The 17,747-nt window shown below is 57.6% G+C and overlaps 1 protein-coding gene across 1 annotated transcript in view; it reads left to right on the forward strand.

Annotated features, from left to right (window-relative positions):
- Positions 1-15,135, forward strand: part of CUNH8orf76 (chromosome unknown C8orf76 homolog) — a 17,483-nt gene extending 2,348 nt beyond the window's left edge. Inside the window, exons 3-7 of the mRNA XM_021706240.1 lie at positions 191-286; positions 992-1,135; positions 3,862-4,316; positions 8,578-8,710; positions 14,813-15,135. Of these exons, the coding sequence (XP_021561915.1) occupies positions 191-286; positions 992-1,135; positions 3,862-4,316; positions 8,578-8,710; positions 14,813-15,112 (1,128 nt within the window). The 3' untranslated portion in view covers positions 15,113-15,135. The remainder of the gene's footprint in view (positions 1-190; positions 287-991; positions 1,136-3,861; positions 4,317-8,577; positions 8,711-14,812) is intronic.
- The last annotated feature ends 2,612 nt before the right edge of the window (positions 15,136-17,747 follow it).

The following is a 17,747-nucleotide window of genomic DNA, read 5'->3' on the forward strand; positions in this document are numbered from 1 at the left end:
CCTGCTCGACCCCCTCAGCCTTCCGCTGACCCGGCTTTGCCGACCCCCGCCTTTCCGGTGTGCCACCCGCTGTCTCAGCCCACCGAGGCCGCCTTTTTTGGGTGGAACCCGTGATTTCATGGGAAGCCGCTTGGAGTGTGAGACAGAAAAGCACAGCCTCCCTGTGATGTGCTCTTTTCCCGGTTTCTAGTGGTTTCACGAAGAGACGGAGAGCAGTGATGACGCTGAAGCTCTGACTGTGAAGAAATTCAGAGGGGACCTGGCATACAGAAGGCAGGAGTTCCAGGTGGGGCCCAGCTCGTGTCTGGGGTGGTGCTGGGCGTGGCTCCTCGGCCGGGGTTTCCAGGGCTGGCGGCCCAGTCCGTTGCATGTGTGCTTGTCATCTCAGGCCTCCACGTTTCAGTTCTTTTGTTCCTGCAACTCCAGCAGAAGGGTCTCTGGCTGGCTGTGGGTCTGGTTCCCCAGGTTCCGTGTGATCATTCCGTGGGTTCTCCAGCCCAGAGACCCTGTAGTGCCCTGGGGGTAGTGAGCACCCCAGGATGCGTCAGGACCGGAAGGACTGCCCGCTGGGGCCAGGTTGCTTTACCCATCCACCTCCGTTCATGTCTTGCGAGTCCTGTCATTTGCTGATGAGACGGTCAGGCGGCAGGTTAGTGGCAGAGCCAGGATTCCGAGCCTGTGTGTCTACTGCAAAAGGCTCTGTGATATGCTCTTTTCCCGGTTTCTAGTGGTTTCACAAAGAGACAGAGAGCAGTGACATCTTCCGTGCTGGTGATGTTACGTCCCAGTTTCTCCTTCCCGCCGTGGAGGACAGTGGGGCTGGAATGCTCGCGTCGTCTTCAGTCCATTGTCGGGTCAGCTGTGACATTACAACACTCACTTCCACATAGGGGAGAGGTGTCCTCATCCTGAGTCCTTTTTTCTGTTATGTTTTCCATCTTTCTTTTCTTCCCTTTTTCTTCATTTGTTTTACGTTTCATCTCATTGCCAGAAAGCACTGCAGGAGTATTCCAGCGTCTCTGCAAAGCTGTCCTCCTCCCATTTTGCCATGAAGAGGGATGTCCAGGAAGGCCAGGCTCGGTGTCTGGCTCACCTGGGAAGGCACGTGGAAGCGCTGGAGATGGCTGTGGACTTGGTGAGTGCCTTCTTGGTCTGCTTCACGCCACTGGTTCCCGTGCCAGAGGCGGCCGAACAGTTTATTTTCTAAGAACAGAACAGACTTCTTGCTAACGGCAAAATCTGTGGATTTGGGTAAGCAGAAGAAAGCCATCAGTGATGTAAGAACTTTACTCTGGCGGACAGTTTGGAGCTGCAGGCGTAATCATTTTCTTGTAATATTTTTCTTGTGTTATACTAAAGAAATCTTTATTGCCTCAAAATGTCATCGCAGCGACTCTTGTCTTTTTGGGAGTAAATGCTCAGTGTGGAAGGATTGTGAGTGATCTTTTCTCTTCGTTAGATTTTCTTAGACTGTGTTCTCCAATTTCTGTAGTGAACATCTATTACTTTTATACACAGAAATAAAAAAAAGCTTAATACACCAAGCCAAGCTTAGTAGTCCTTTTTATTTTTAAATGGAATTTGCAGACTTTTTAAAGAGGTAAGGGCAGTTCTTAGCAATCCTAGATTCTGTTTGGTTTTGGTTTTAGATTAAGGCATTATCGGTTTGCTTGTCTTGACTTCCGAGTGAAGTGTATGCGGGAATTGGTCTGACCTGCCCAGTCCTGGCGTGTGGTGACCGGCCCTCTCCCTGAGGGATCGCTGAGGCACTGTGGCACTGGAGCCTTGTGCAGGCGGGCCCAGGGCTCAGCTGATGGTCCCGTGTGTGGCGCTGCCACCCTCCTCGCTGACCGAGCGAAGCCCCTGACCTTGCTCGCCAGGGCGGTCCCTGGGACTGAGGCTCTTGTGGCCAAGGGCACCCTGGATTGGTGCTTCAGAACGTGGAGGGCAGCAGGTTTTTGCTCTTTCTCCTCAGTGCTCTCCTGGTTGCAGTTGACTGTCAGGCCAGAAGGTTACCCGTCAGGCTCGTCGGGGAAGCCTGGGCGTGGCGGTGAGCCCCGTGGGCTTTGCCATGTGCCTGCCATCTCCCGGGTCTGCATGTCTGCAGTGCTTTGGCCTCTCCGTCCCTCTTTGGACCCCGTTGCTGTTCGGCTCTCTCTGGCTCTCTCCGCAGTATCTCTTGCAAGTCCTGGCCACGCTTCGTCCTCTTTGCCTCGGTCGTTGAAGCGGCCTCAGGGTGGGGGCCGAGCCTGGGTGGTCTCTGGTGCCTGCCAGTCTGTATGTCTCTGCGGCTCACAGAAGGGACGCTTGCCAGTCAGTGGACGCTGGGTCTCTAGAGCTCGAGGTGGCTGCCAGGCAGGTTCTGGCACTGGGTGGGGACTTCTGGAACTGTCCCTCAGGCCCCTGGGCGCCGGTGGGGCGAGATCCAGCAGTGGGCTGGGGCTCCCCTCCTCAGGTCTCTTGCACAGGGTCTCAGGCCCCCTGTCTGCAAGGCTCCCTCATTCCCTCGCAACCTGGGCTGTGCTTTTTTGCTGCATTTCTTTCCTACGTAAGGACCTCCTTTGCTGTCAGCGCTGGTGGTTTGCCTGTCATCTGTCACAGTGGTCACTGTCCTCTTGCATCGGGTAGGGGACAAGTGAGTGTGTAACACTGAACTAGGCAGCGAGACGCAAGTGCCCATCAGGATGTGAACGTCTGCTTACAACTTCTGTTCGTGCATCTCTCTTAATGGTTCTTGGGTAACACTTACAACAGGACTGGCTTCTTAAATAATTAGAACATCGCCTTACCTGGACTGGCATTCCTGTGTGATAGCCACGGCAAGAAAACGGCTTTCTGGAAATTAGGCAGGATTTAATCTCCAGAGAGGAGCTCTCTGGTTGTGCTCTCAAAATCCTCTTGTCCAGGTCTCTCTCATCCACCCACTCAGACATGGATTTCGTCCTGCGGTTCGGGTCTGGGTTTGATGTACGGAGACAGATGTGGTCACGTCCCGCACACGCAGTGCCCTCTGGTGTTGGGGCGAGCTGCTCTCGCGGGCTGGCTGGCTGAAGAGCGCTTGATTCTGTGACTGCAGGCGTCACTGATGGCGGCTCTGACGACCTGTGGGACCGCAGGCCGAGCCGACCGGGGCGCCAGCAGACTGGGCTGTCCTTGGCCTTCGTGTCCACTGTCCACAGACTCTCGCTTAGACAAAGCGGGCCTGTTTTGCCTAACCCAGAGGGCATTTGCCACTTGGCAGGGGAGGCAAGAGGTGGTGGCTGTGACTGTGGAGACCTGAGAGGGATCTATCTTCTGATCAGGGGGAACCAGGCAGCCGCCTTTGGCCAAAAACAATTCGGCCTTGGCAACAGTCACCAGGGAAGGCATTTGGACTCAGTTACAGCACATCTGAAGAGAGCGTCAGGTCATCCTGTTTCAGATGTCTAAGCCAAGTAAAATTTGGAAGTGGAGTTTGTTCAAATCCGCAAGGAAATTACTGTTTGGGTTTTTAGAAAGCCTCGGATATTGCAGTGCAGTCATCAGATATCTGGCTAGAGACTGTGAAGATTATGGTAAAAACTGGAAATTAACTGGCAGCATATTTTAGGTGCTGAACATTTGGCAGGCCAGTGTCACAGGGACTGTTACATCATTGTAACACGAGGGTGATGGGAATGGCTGGCAGCTGTCTGCTAGCTGGCATCTGTTTCTCCAGGTTGAGGGTTTCCAGCAAGAGATCGGCTAGAAGGTATCAGGGCGCCCCCCTCGCGTAGCCCCTGGAACCTACGTTTGGTTGGTGCACACCTTCGACCTCTAGGCGTCCTCACTGCCATGCCAGAAATGCATGCAGTGTAGTTCTCAACCGTTCTTTCTCCGCAGGAAAATAAAGCCACCAACACAGACCACTTGACCGCTGTGCTCTACCTCCAGTTGGCTATTTGTTCAAGCTTGCGGAACTTGGAGGAAACAATTTTCTGCCTGCAGAAGCTGATTTCTCTGCATCCTTTTTACCCTTGGAACTGGAGCAGGTTGGCAGAGGCTTACCTGAGCCAGGGGCCAGCCCCGTCAGCAGCGTATACGTCATCTCAGAAACAGGACAGCTTCGCCTCAAGTGACAGGACTGTCAGATCCTCCTCTCCACGCTCAGGAAAAGACTATCTTTTGTGTTTTCCCGAAGGCTTGCCTGAGAGCTCTGTGTTTGGGGAAGCAAGTGGCCGTAACAGCCAGAAAAAGGAGAGCGCTCTTCCCAACACCCAGCACTGCCTGGCAGACGAGAGAGAAGCTAAGTCGCTGGAGACTCGGGTGAAGGCGTGTGCCTCGCTTATGCGGACCAGGTGAGCTGAGAGCGGGTCGGCAGGGCGTGCTCACAGGCTCGGGGGAAGGCTGTGTTTTCCTGATTTTAAGCTTCAAAAAGTTCCCGACTACACACTTGGCCTTTGTTCTTTTTTTTTTGAGTCAAGTCTCACTCGGTCACCCAGCCTGGAGGGCAGCAGCGGCTCCCGGCCACCGTAGCCTCGACCCGCTGGGCTCCGGCGATCCTTCCACCTCAGCCTTCCGAGTGGCCGGAACTACAGGCGCGCGCTACCACGCCCGGCTGATTTTTTGATTTATTGTGAAGATGAGGTCCCAGGCAGTCTCGAACCCACGGGCTCAGGCAATCCACTCACCTCAGCCTCTCAAGGCACGGGATGACAGGCTGAGCCACCGAGCCCAGCTTCTTTTTTTTTTTTTTTTTTTTTTGAGTCGGAGTATCACTCCATCGCCCAGGCTGGAGGGCAGTGGCATGCTTACGGCCATTCTGGCATCGACCTGCTGGGCTCCGGTGTTGCTTCCACCTCACCCTTCCCAGTAGCTAGAACTACAGATGCATGCCACCACGCCTGGCTGATTTTTGCTTTTGAGGACTCATCAAGTTGTCCGGTCTGGTCTCGAACCTGCAGGCTCAAGCAGTCCACTCGCCTCGGCCTCCCAGGGTGCTAGGACGACATGCTGAGCCACTGAGCCTGGCCGGCCTGTGTTCTTGAATGTTTCCTGTGGTCTAGACAGAATCCCCTGAATGTGTGTTATTTCAGTATAAAAGACTTAGAAACAAAACTGTGTTTGCTCAAGAATACAATCTGTCATTGCTCCTGATAGAAAGTTTAAATTGAAAAACATTAAAAAATTGGGTAGTTCGAGACCCCCCTGGGCAGCGAGACCTCATCTCTACAATAAATCAAAAAATCAGCCGGGCGTGGTAGCGCATGCCTGTAATTCCGGCTACTCGGAAGGCTGAGGCGGAAGGATCGCCGGAGCCCAGCAGGGCGAGGCTGCGGTGGCCGGGAGCGGCCACTGCACTCCAGTCTGGGTGACAGAGTGAGACTCCAACTCAAAAAAATAAAAATAAAAAATTGGGAAAATAAAAATGCATAAAATATTGAAAAAGAGAGAAGAAACGTTTATTTATTTATTTATTTTTTTGAATTGGAGTCTCATTCTTGTCGCCCAGGCTGTAGTGCAGTGGCATACTCACTGCCACTGCAGCCTCGACCTGCTGAGCTTAGGCAGTCCTTCCGCCTCAGCCTTCCAAGTAGCTGGAACTACAGATGCACGCCACCACGCCTGACTAGTTTTTGTGATTTATTGTAGAGATGAGGTCTCGCCAAGTTGCCCAGGCTGGTTTCGAACCTCAGGTAGTCCTCTCGCCTCGGCCTCCCAAAGTGCTGGGATGACAGACTGAGCCACTGTGCCTGGCTGGGAGAAGAGACGTTTTAAAGAATTTTTCATGCTTTTACCTTCCACAGAAATCTAGCGAAGAAGGAAAGCTCCTTGCATGTTTGCGTTGCTTGTGGTGGGAATAAGCAGCGCTTAATTCATTCCACAGAGAATTCCCGTGATCTGCCCCAGGACTCCAAGTACTTTCTGTCCTTGAAGTGCGGGAGCTTGAGGGCAGAGGCAGGGAGCGCACCGACCAGTCCTGCCATCTGTGCAAGCAGGCTGGCTTCTGGCTCCGGTGCAAACGGTGAGGCTCCCCAGACGTGCATGGTTGGCAGGTTGTATCCTGTGCTCGCACTTGCTGTGCTACTTCCGTTCAGAAGCGCTCTGGGTGGCAGCGTGTGCCCAGCATGTCACGGTGCGGGGCAGTGAGGAGTGCTTCGAGGCAGAGCTTTGCCTCGCACGCTCACGGCGCCGCGGAAATGCGCCGCTAGCCCGGGCTGGCGGCACAGGCGCTGCGTGGTGCGTCGGCCGCGCCGGCCGGCTGCTACGTGGCGGAAAGCAGGGAGCCTTTCTTTACGGGGGCCTGCTCCCACCAAGAGGCCCCGCGGGGGCTTGCCAGCAGACGCCACGCCCCAGTGCGTTGTGTGCATGGCTTCATTGAGTCCTCGCGACTCGGGGTTCCTGTGAGGATCCCACCGTGTGGACTAGGGGGCACTAAGACCAGCCCGCAGTGCGAAGCCGTGACTTGCGGTCAGGGTGGGGACCTGGCCTCCGACGGCGGCCCTGTGACCTTCCAGGCCAGCTGGCTCACCCCGAGCAATGCTCCCTTGTGGGGAAGAGTGGGAGCACGCCGGAGGGGCCGAGGGCTGGGCGGCGCGTCTGTCTGGCGGCAGGAGCGGCACCGGCAGGACCTGGGGCGGCTGTCGGCCGTGGCGCTGGGCGGGCGGGACGCCGGGGCCAGATCTGGCTTGGAAGACCGCAGTCCGTGGCGGGTACGGCACGAGCGACTGTGACGCGGCAGTTTCCTTCAACTCTGGGCTCCGCTCTCCTCCTCTTGACAGACGGAGAAAAGGGGGCTGCGGCAGAGAGGAGCAAAGTGCTTCCTGCCCTGCGTGGGGCCGGGCGGCACCTGGCGAGGGCTGGCGGCTCGTGCTGGCCGGCGTCCGTCTCGGTGTCCGCAGAGGATGTCAGGGCTTGTGCTGACGGCCTGCAGTGCTGTGGGAGCTGTGACGGCCCGACGGCGGGGCAGGAGGGCGAGTTTGGAGCCGGGCCCCGGGTGGAGGCTGTGGGCTGACTGGTGAAGGGGTAAGGGCCTGGCCGGGACGGCAAGAAGAGGTGGGCGCCAGCGCAGGCTGGGGCGCCCAGGACGCGGTGCCCAGCCGTGTGCCTGCGAAGGGTGGGCTGGGAGAGCGGAGGCATCGCTGTCTGGGGCGCAGGTGCATGGTGGCGCCTCCCGGGACATGGCGCCCGTGGGAGGTGGCCAGAGCAGACCTGGTGGGGATCATGATGCTGGCTTGAAGCACGGAGAGTCTGGTGTGTGTGGGAGCTCTTTCTTGGGAAACAGGAGTCCAGCTCGCAGGAAGGAGGAAGCAGTCCTGTCGCAAGAATCAGGAGCTGAGGAGGGGGCTGGAGAACGGCCTCTGAGGAGGTGGTGTCAGCATGGTGTGACAAGGCAGTTCGCAGGTAGGGCGCAGACGAGAAGTAGGAGAAAGCGTGAGGAAAGCATGTGGGTGTCAGGGTCCCCAGGCCAGCAGGTGACTGAGGGTGCGTGGAGACAGGTGGCGCGCTCTCCGTGCTGCCCTGTGCTCATGTCAGCACCGCGCTCTTTCCGTGGCCGACGGGTCTTGTTTGAACCGCCCTGTCTCTGCGTTCACTCATTATGACCCTCTTTTCTCCCGCTCGTGTCAGCCCCAGTGGTCTCGTGGGTTTCAAACCTGCTGAGCTGGTGCCTGTGTCAGAGCCTCCTGGCCAGGCCTCTGCCCCGACGTCCTCCCGCTGCTCCTCCAGGCAGGCTGCAGTTCAAGGGGCGCCTTGGGAAGCCCTTCCTGCACCGCGCTGTCCGCAGGAGGGTCCGCTGGGGGGGCGTGGCTCTGTTTGGGGAGGCGGGCTTCCACCTGGGGGTTTGGCTCCCTCGGGGGGCGTGGCTTCACCCAGGAAGGCATCAGATCCTCTACCTTGGACTGTTTTCTTGGGGCTTATTTGAGGCCTCCCTCTTGCCCTGCCAGGAGGCAGGCGGGCCCCTCTCACCTCTCCGTGTCCGGGGCGGTGTCTGGAGCTTTTCCGGTGTGTGACCTGAGGGAGCCAGGAGGGCTCAGGGCTTCTGGGCATGTGGTGGGTGCTAGTGAGGCCCAAGGGAAGCTGGGAATATCTGCGTGGTCAGTTTCAGAAACAGGAGCAGGAGCCAAGGGGGAGGGCTGGGGAATGGGAGAGAAGAGCTGGCTGCAGTCCCAGCAGGGGCGGGGTGGGGATGAGGTGATGGCAGGCTCCTGCGTCCCCAGGGCGGCCTGCCGAGCGGTTGGGGGCAGCCACGGACCGCGGTAGCCCTGGGGCCAGGCTGCCGCGGGCTGGTGGGAGTCAGGGACAGGCCCAGGCATGGCCGGAGGAGCCTGGGTCTTGCCACTCAGGTCCCTCAGCCTTCCAGGCCCACCAGAAGCACTCTCAGGTCTGGCCCCCTAAACCTTTCTTGGAAAGTTTTGGTCTGTGATTTCTGAAAGGACGAGGCTCCTCTGTGAAGCCGGCAGTTCGCTGCATTGGAAGTTTGAGGGCCCTGGTGACGGCCCGGGGGGTGGGCGGCTCCTTGCTGAACTGGAGGGCTCATGTGGGACTGCCAGCCTGGGCTGGGAACGTGTCCCCACTGCTCTCCTTGTGTGGACCGCGCCTGGACTCTCGACTTTGCAGGCTTTTGCTCCAGCTCAGCCAGCCTCAGCAGGCCTCGTTTGCTCTGGAGAGGAACCTCAGGACCCAGCAGGAGGTCGGAGACAAGATGAGAGCTCTGGGCTTCGGCGAGGACGCCTTGCTGCTGGTGGCCGAGGTGAGTGTCTCCGGCTGTGGGGAGCCAGGGAGCAGCTGTCTTCCGGCCGCCATGCCGCTTGAGACGGCAGATCCATTGCAGAGGGACTCTTCCCTACTTGGATGCCCCTGGCCGCTCATCAGCCACCCATGTGGCCCGGCAGCTTCCCTACAGCGTGCTGGTGGTGGGCACTGCAGGCGCTCGATGACCGTGGCCCACCCAGCTTGTGTGCCATGGCTGTTTGCATGTGAGTGCATACGTGAACTAGCTCACGTCTGTGTGGCAGCTCCGTGTGGTCCTTCTTCGTCCAGTGCAGCCGCTGGGGCAGACGGCAGGGCTGGAGTCAAGTCTGGAGAGGCAGTGGCTCACTTGTGCTGGGCTTCCGAGGCAGAGCTGGGCTGAGCCCGTGTCTGCAGCTGCAAGTCCATTTCCTTTATGCTGCACCTTCACTGCTTCGATGATTGCAGAGAACTTTTTAAAAGTAGCATTTAAACCTTTATTGGCTTCTTTTTTTGAGTTAAAGTCTAGAGTGCAGTGGCATGCTCACAGCCACTGCGGCCTCGACCTGCAGGGCTCAGGGGATCCTTCCGTCTCAGTCTGCCTGGTAGCTGGAACTACAGATGCACACCACCACACCCGGCTAATTTTTGTGATTTATTGTAGAGATGAGGTCTCACTAAATTGCCCAGGCTGGTCTTGAACTCCCAGGCTCGGGCAGTCCTCTCACCTGGGCTTCCTAAAATACTGGGATCATAGGCATGAGCCACCGCGCCCGGCCTGGCTTTGTTTCTAAAAAGCTGGCTTTTTGTAAAACACACTGTTGCATGGCTCTCTGCAGCCTCAACTTCCTGGGCTTGGGCCATCCTTTCGCCTCAGCCTCCCAGGTATCTGGACTACAGGCCGTACCACCATGGCTGGCTCGTTTTTTTACTTTCTGTAGAGAAGGAGTCTCGCTTTGTGACCCTGGCTGGGCTCGAACTCTTGAGCTCAAGCATTCCTCCTGCCTTGGCCTCCCAGAGTGCTGGGATGACAGGCATCCACACCTGACCTGTCGTATTTCTCAGGCACTTGGAGATGACGTGTTTAGTTCCTCACGCCGTGTCCTTGGCTCGGGACTGAAGCCTGGCACCTCAGGGGCTTTCTCGCATGCGCAGTGCTCGTCACTCGCAACGGCCCTCACCTGTCGCCGTATGGCTGTGAGCCGGCCGGCCTCTTCCTTCCCCAAGCCAGGCGGCTCCTTGACATCAGTCCCTGCTCAGGTCCTGCCCTCCTATCTGTCTTCCTGCTGCCTTTTCGCCCTTTCTCCCCTGACCTTCGCTCACACACACACAGATACACCTGGGCCCGTCCCACGGGACCTGTCTCTCCTCAACCTGTGCTCTCTGTCCTCCGTGGCACGTGGTGCGCCCTCACTTCCGATTCCTCTCCCCTTCCCTTCCAGGCGGCTCCCAGGCCGTTCTCTCCTGCGTCCCTGACCCTCCTCTGCCGCTTGGTGCTGCCCGGTTCCTCCTAGTCCGTCGTGGCGCCTCTGAGGCTTCCCTCTGCCCTCCGCTCTCCGCTTTATCCCCAGCAAGCCCCCACCGCCCCCAGGTTCCGCCGTCACCTCCAGGCTGGTGACGTTCCAGTGTGTCTCTGGTCTCAGCTTGGGAGAGCACGGGCCTCACATCTGAATACTTGGCTGCTGGTGACTCGTCTGAGGCAGTTACCGGTCGTTCTGTCACCTCAGGCACAAGCTGTCCAAAGTGGGGCCACTCCCAGGACACCCAGGCCCGTCCTCGTCCCCTGTGCCTGGCACGGGCCTGTGCCTGGCTCGTCAGTATCTGCTGAGAGGCGGCAGAGGCGTTGGCAGGAGCCTCCGCTTCCTTCCAGACTGACTTCTCCTGGACCTGCCACGTCCCCCCGCCCAGCCCTCCTCGCGTGGCCTCACCCAGCCAGGCCCATGCCCCCTCCTCCGGGACCCAGGGCCATCTCTCCTGGCTCCCACAGCGACCTCCTGGCTGTCTCGCTGGCTTCCTCCCCCAGATCAGCCTTCAGTGGCTGCCGGGTGAGCCTTACAGAACGGCCCTGCCTGTGTTGCCTGTGTGCTTACAAGCTGAGTGTGTGCCCTTCCCTCGTCAGTCTGGTCCAGGCTCCTCGGCATGCTGCCCGCGGCCCTCAGGGTGGAGCCTGGCTTCCTACCCGCCAGCTTCTGGCATCCGCCTTTTGCCCCGCCGGACCCCACTGCCGTGTCTGGCGTTTGCCACGGCTTCTGCTCTCTCTGCTGCAGTTCCCATCTCTGAGGCCCTGCTGAAGTCGCACATCCTCCGGGAAGCTTTCCCAGAATGCCCAGGTCTGCAGTCGGTCCTCCTTCCTCAAGCGCACACGAGTGACCGCTTGAAGATGGCTCTTTGGGCCCTGAAGAGACGCAGACACACGTCTTACCGTTTCAGCTGGGCTCCAGGTTCCTCAAAAGTGAGAGCGTGTCTGGGCAGCTCATGTTCTTCACCAGCCTCAGTCGATCTGTTGAGGGGAGAGGAGCCTCCTGTTCGGACGGTGCGTGTGGCGTGCCGGCAGGGCTTTAGGAGGAGGCACTGATCAGGGCCGTGGCGTCCCAGCGTGCCTTTCCCGTGTTCTCTGGGCTGCGGCGACCTGGGTGTGGCCAGGACCTGCCTCCTGGAGGCATCTGCTTGCCTCCTCGCGTTGTGTGCGAGGGCCTTGTGGGAACCAGGGCTCCGGAAGGCCCCAGCCTGCACTTGGGCCTTGCGTGGTGCACGTCGCTTTTGTTCTCGAAGGGTTCTTCGTCCTGTGCTGCTGCTTTCCTCTGGTGAAACCCGTGTGTCATGATTTGCCCCCCTAACCACTGCTGAGTGTGTCATTCAGTGGCAGCAAGTTCGTTCACAGCGTTGTGCCTCGTCACTGCTGATTGCAGTGTCTTTCGTCAGCACCCCAAACACAAACTGTTCCCCTGAAGCCGTGGCCCCCGCCCCCGCCCCCCAGCCCTGGGAGCCTCTCCTCCACGCTGTCTCCAGGAATGTGCCTGCAGTCTCGCCAGCTCGCGCGAGTGGGACCTCACACTGCTTGTCCTTGTGTGTCTGCCTTGCTCGCTTAGCAGAGTATTTACAAGGGCCGCCTGTACTGTAGCACATAGCAAGACTTCGTGCCTTTCCATGGCTGAATGACCATTTGTGTGCCCACTCACCTGCTGATGGAAACTTGTGCGGTTTCCCCCTTCTGGATACTGTGAACAACGCCGTCGCAAACACTAGCACTTGACGTGTGTCTGAGGTTCGGTTTTAACTTCTTTTGGATACGTGCTTGGGAACGAGATTGCTGGATTATATATTAACTCTGTGGAACTTTCTTAGAAACTGCCAAGCTCTTTGCTTGATTTTATATTCTGTGACTTTTCTTTTTCTGCTTGGGACGAGGTCTCACCAGCTTGCCCAGTCTGGTCTTGTACCCATGGGCTCAGGCAGTCCTCTCACCTCAGCCTCCTAGAGTGCTGGGATCACAGGCTTGACCCACATACACAGTTTTCAATGACTGGATGGCTCTCCAGTTTTGGGATGAGCTGTGGTTTATTTACTTAGTTCCCTGTGTTGACCATTTAGCAGGTATTCAGTATGTATTTTAATAAGTCCTTTTAGAATAGATTATATAGTCTGTTTAATAACAGGTTATAGATTATTAATAGATTCTGTAGAATAGTATATGAATCGTTCTGTAGAAATAGAACCACCGAGTCACAGTATAGGAACATTTTACAGGCTTAAAGCACATCTCCAGATTGTCATTCAGAAAGGCTGGTTCAGTTGACATCTCCAGCAGTGTGTGAACCTGGTTTCTACCCCAATTCTAGATGTTAGGTTGAACCATGTGAAAACATCGGTATTTAATAGTTTTGACCTATAAAAACAGCAATTTTGTATCATTCAACTTGAAATATAACTTTTAAAATTGGTATATAAAAATATATTTTTAGTATTTGTGCTTATTTTTTGATGACTGCTGAGAGGAACTTTTTTCATCTAGTGATCGGCCGTCTGCATTATGTGAAATACCTACTCATGCTTTCTTTATTATTCTCTCTTGGTTTCTGTTTTCTTCGTATTTTAAGGGCTCTCTTTATTAGACCTGTCCTTTCATATATTGCAGTATTTTCTGAAGTTGATCATTTTTTCAGCATGTAGAAGTTTAACATTTTTATATGTCCACGTGTTTTGGCGGCTTTTTTGATACCTGGAAATATTGTGCCTGTCTGTCTCTCTTTGGAACAGTGCAGTGTTTGGATATTACTATTATTCAGCTATCTTTATTTATTTATTTATTTTGAGTTGGAGTCTCACTCTGTTGCCCAGGCTGGAGTGCAGTGGCACACTCACGGCCACCCCAGCGCCAGCCTGCTGGGCTCCGGCCATCCTTCCGCTTCAGCCTTCCAAGCAGCCAGAACTACAGGTGTGCAGTGTCATGCCCAGCTAATTTTTTTGATTTATTGTAGAGACGAGGTCTCGCCAAGTTGCCCGGACTGGTCTCAAACCCTTGGGCTCAGGTAGTCCACTCACTTCGGCCTCCCAAAGTGCTGGGATTACAGGCTGAGCCCCACCGAGCCTGGCCCAGATATCTTAATTTTTAAAGAAAGGCTTTTTTGGTGTTTTATACCAGTTTTAATTGGCTGCATTTCATTGAATCTAAGAAGTCATCAATTGTAAGACACATTAATATTTAAAATGCTCATTTAAAGAAGAATAAGATACCACTTACACTGTGACATGCCAGTGCTTACCAGATACATCTTGACTCAGAGGTGTGAAAATACAGAAACAAAAAGCAGCTCTGAACTCATGAAATGCCATGTTTAGTAAGTCCTGACTGTTGCCTAGTGAGGCTGTGCACGTGTTGGCAGTTTCCTTGGACGATGGTCTTCGTTGAAGATTTCAACCCAGCCCTGGCACCATCTTTGAGCGTGCTTCTAATCCATCCTAAGTGGAGCTTTGTGAACACCCCGGATCTCCAGGTTTGCTGGAGCCCCAGAGGCCGTCTGTTCCAAGTCCGTATGTGACTTAGACTCCTATATATACAACCTCCCTTCTGGGGACACGATAATCTTTCATGCCAAATGGTATGAATTGTTGGGAGCTTGGTTTTAGTTCACTGTCGCTACCCAAGGGGGCCGCTGATCACTTGCTGGGTCCAGGTACAAGCCTTCTACGCCCTAACTTGGTGTCTCATCAGAGACACCCAGAATCTGGGGCTGTGACCCTGTGCTCACGTGGGCCTGCTTCTGGCCAGCAGGGGGCGGTCTTGCACCTTCATCGGGTCCGGTGCTTCTGGAGTCCCTGGAGTGCAGCGGCCCCAGGGGCCTGGAGTCTCTGGGGACGTGGGCCCAGGGCTTGCTGCTTGAGTGTTGCCAGCCGGCGTCTTTGGAGAGCTGCTGGAGACAGGGCCTGTGCCCGCACAGCCCAGCAGTCCCGCTTGGCCTGAGCTCTGTCGGCCCTTTTCAGCCACCCCCGACAAAGGGAGGGGCACCTGCAGGTGCTGTCTTGCCAGCGAAACAAAGGTTGACTCCGTTCTTCCGGCGCGCCGAGCAGTCCTGTGGCCAGGCCAGCACTTCATGGCTCTTCTACTCGGGAGAGTAAGGTGGACGTGGCCGCCGGAGAAGTGCTTCTGAACAAACACCTTTTCAGCACAGCGGAAATGTCCCCTGGCTGCGTATGTGTCTTCTGCTTTTGCATGAAGGCCTGTACGTTTGGTGGCCATTGCTGTGCTAAACTCTGGTGTGGGCGTGTGCTCTTGGAGCCGTGGCCACCGCCGTGCTTCCTGAGCCTTGGCCCCCTCTCCTGCCTGGGGGGGTGAAGCTCCTCCCTCCCTCGCGCTCGCGCTCGCGCTCACTTACCTCCTAGTCACGGCCTGCTAAGCGCTGGCCAGGCCGCGTGCTCACGGAGCTACGTGCAGACCGTGTTTCCTAGCTTTGGCCCCCTCCCCCACCTTGGGGAGGCGAGTCTCCTCTCTCCCTCTCTAAATTACTTCCCAAACAAAATATATTTTCTAACGAAAGAAAAAGAAAGGCTTTGCAGCTGGTAAACGACGTCGTCTTCCATCCCACGTCTGCGGCCTGTTACTGGGACTGTCTTTCTCCTGCTACAGGTGATGGGAGAAGACATCTTCCCGGAAAAGATGAGAGGTGACTTGCAGCCGGAGGTGGAGTGTGTGGGCCCTGCGGCCCTGGCTGCCTTGGTGACCACGACCTCGGAAGAATTCGAAGACAAGTGGTTCAGGAAGATCAAAGACCACTTCTGCCCCTCGGAGGGTCACTTTCTTCCAGGGATCCAGGTTTCGGCTGCGGGGGCTCTTCACAAACAAAGCCGAAGGCGTCTCTCACTGTGTGAATTGTCCTTGTTTGTTTCGGACAGGATCCCTTGCCAGTCACAGAATATAGGGCATTAAAACGATTATATGTTAGAAAACTGGCTTCTCTTCCAGATGATTTCTCTCGCATTCGGCTTATTTTTTGTTTTCTCTTTAGGCTTCTGCCTTTCCCTTGTGAGCTCTGTGTCTCCGGCCTACTCTCCCTTTACAAATCTGTCGGTCCTATTTACCACAATACTGGAAACAAAAGGGGAAAAAGTAAAAACAAAAACAAAACTGTTGGGACAGCGTGGACAGGGATTTTCAGTTTGGGGTATTTTAAAACCATCGCTACGATAGCCGCAGCGGAGGAATGAATCAGCATTGTTTGGCAAATTCGTTGGGCCTGACCGAGAATGGTGAAGGTGAGAACAGGCTGTCCCGCGAGGGTGTGTCCAGGCCTGCAAAGGGTCTCGCGACAGTCTCCCTCCTTGAATATTGGCGGCAAGCCCAGCGCGGCGAGGGATCCTGGTCAGAGACAAGGACCCTGTGGCCCGGGCCCCAGCCAGCCCCATCTCGGCGTGCGGTCGCAGCCCTCTTGCCTCAGCCCCTGGGGCGGTACTCAGCACGGAAGAACGCCTGCTTCACATGCTGTGGACGTGTGCGGCCACCACCATCCACCGGGGGCACGCGTGCCAGGCGAGGCGGGCGGAGTTGCAGACGCAAATCTCGCGCAGTGGGCGGTGAGCCTGCTTGCCCTCTGCTCACGCTGTGTCCTCGTGAAGGCCGCTGGCGCCGCGGTATCCTCGAAAAGGCAGTCTGGAACAAAGCATCGGGTGCCTTGCCCACAGAGGACAGAAGCGTGACAGCCACGGGGTACTGTGTCCAGGCGACCGTCCTGTCCTCTGCCACACGCCACGATCTGCGGCCCCTTCGGCTACTTCATGAGTTCCAGGCTTTAAGAGGGGTTTAGCAGCAAGCCGGCGCCGCGCCCAGGGCCGCCCCTCATGGCTTCCCCTCGACCTCAGCGGGATCTGCCCCGGCTCTGCTCGCGTGCCCTTCCCTGGCTCCCCGCCCCGGACGGGAGGGCCGGTCCTGGCTGCGTTGACCCGCTCGGCGGCCTTCAGGACCTGGCCGGTGGCGGCACGCTTCGCCTTTCCTCTCTGAGGTGAGGGTCCCTGTTCGTCATGCAGCGAGCTACCTAGTGTCAGGCACCGTGCGGCCACGGGGACAGTGAGTGCCGTGGCCTCCGCCGTCTGTGGGGGACTGCGCTCAGGGCAGAGCGGGGCCCTGCGGCTGCCAAGCCCCGCGTGGGGCGTTTTCGGCCCGGGGCTCAGCCCTTCCCGGCCCCTCTTTCGCGGCCGCGACGCCCCTCCCCCCACTGGGGCTGGTTGGCCTTTGAACTTCAGGCCTGCCTCGAACCTGGGTGACGCACCCCTGCTCCCCCCGACTCTCCCCTGCGCTGGCCCCCGCCCCTCTGTTCCCCATGTTGCCTGACGGTTTTCCGTGACACGCTCGCCGTTTTGTGGAGTCAGGGCCCGTGACAGTGTTTGTATCCCCAGACGACGCCTGGCCTCTCGCTGCCCATGTGCCGAAGGCGCTGCTGAGTTAACTGGCCGGCACGTTTCTTGGGGGGGAAGGCCAGTGCCCCCAGGTGTGACACCGTGCCGGCAGTCCCGCGGCCAGCCTGCTTCTCCGCAGCAAAACCTCACCCTGTCCAGCTTCCCAGCAATGTCCCTCCCCCTCCCAAGCCCTCCCGGCTTCTGGCCTTTGTCCCGGCCCCCTGCTGGCCTCGCCATGCTTTGGGCCTTCAGTCCAGGCCTCCCTCCTAGGCCTCTATCAGCACAGCCCGTCTGCCCTGCGGCCCTCCCGGACCCTGTCACACCCCCCTCGCCCCCTGGCCTTCCGGCAGCGGTGAGTCACGCCAGGGCAGGCCCAGCCTCTTGCAGGGACGCCTGGGCTGGAGGGGGAGGGCACCGCAAGGCCCGGGACCTCCGGCTTCGACACACAAGCCAGCACGTCGTCCCCAGCCCAGGCGGCGAGGGGGCTGGCCGAGCAGGACCCGTGCCCAGGGAGAGCCTTCGGGCCGCCTGTTCAGACAACCGCCAGCTTCAGTGAGTGAGCCCTTGGGAGGCGAGGGTTGTGGGGTTCCCGAGATGTCCATACTCGGGGGAGGAGGCTGTGGGCCGCTCCTCGCCTCCTGCCTCTCAAAAGGCTGGCGTTGGTGTTCCCTCCCTTGGGAGTCCAGGCCCACAGGGATGGGCCCAGCCTCGAGCTGTGGGGCTCGGACCGACGTTGTCAGACGAGGCCGGATCACGGTGCACGTCGCAGTGGCTCAGACAACAAATGTTTCTTTCTTTCTCACTATGCATCCCTCACGGCAGTGGGCCGGGAGTGGGAACCCCGGCTGGCGGAGGAGGCTTCGCCCGGAGGGCTGCTCCTGGCTGGCTCTCCGGGCTTCTGCCCTGAGGCGATCCTCCACACCTCTGCCCGATCCTGCCATGAAAATCCCTCGGGGCTCCGGCAGGTAGGGCATCACATGTCACACCGCACACAGGCGACCAGCCCTACCGCACCCCGGCGGGAGGAGGCATGCTGCTGGGGAGCGCGTCAGGAGTGGGGGCACGTTCCTGGCTGCTGGGCCTCCCCCACCTGCTCTTGGGTGGAGCTCAATGCAGGGGAGGCCACAAGGTGGTAGGAAGGCCGGGGAGGCTGCAGGAAGGCGGCCCCAGCA

The sequence above is a fragment of the Carlito syrichta genome, unplaced genomic scaffold (assembly GCF_000164805.1).
Source record: "Carlito syrichta isolate Samal-C Ts95f unplaced genomic scaffold, Tarsius_syrichta-2.0.1 Scaffold115653, whole genome shotgun sequence".
NCBI lineage: Eukaryota > Metazoa > Chordata > Mammalia > Primates > Tarsiidae > Carlito > Carlito syrichta.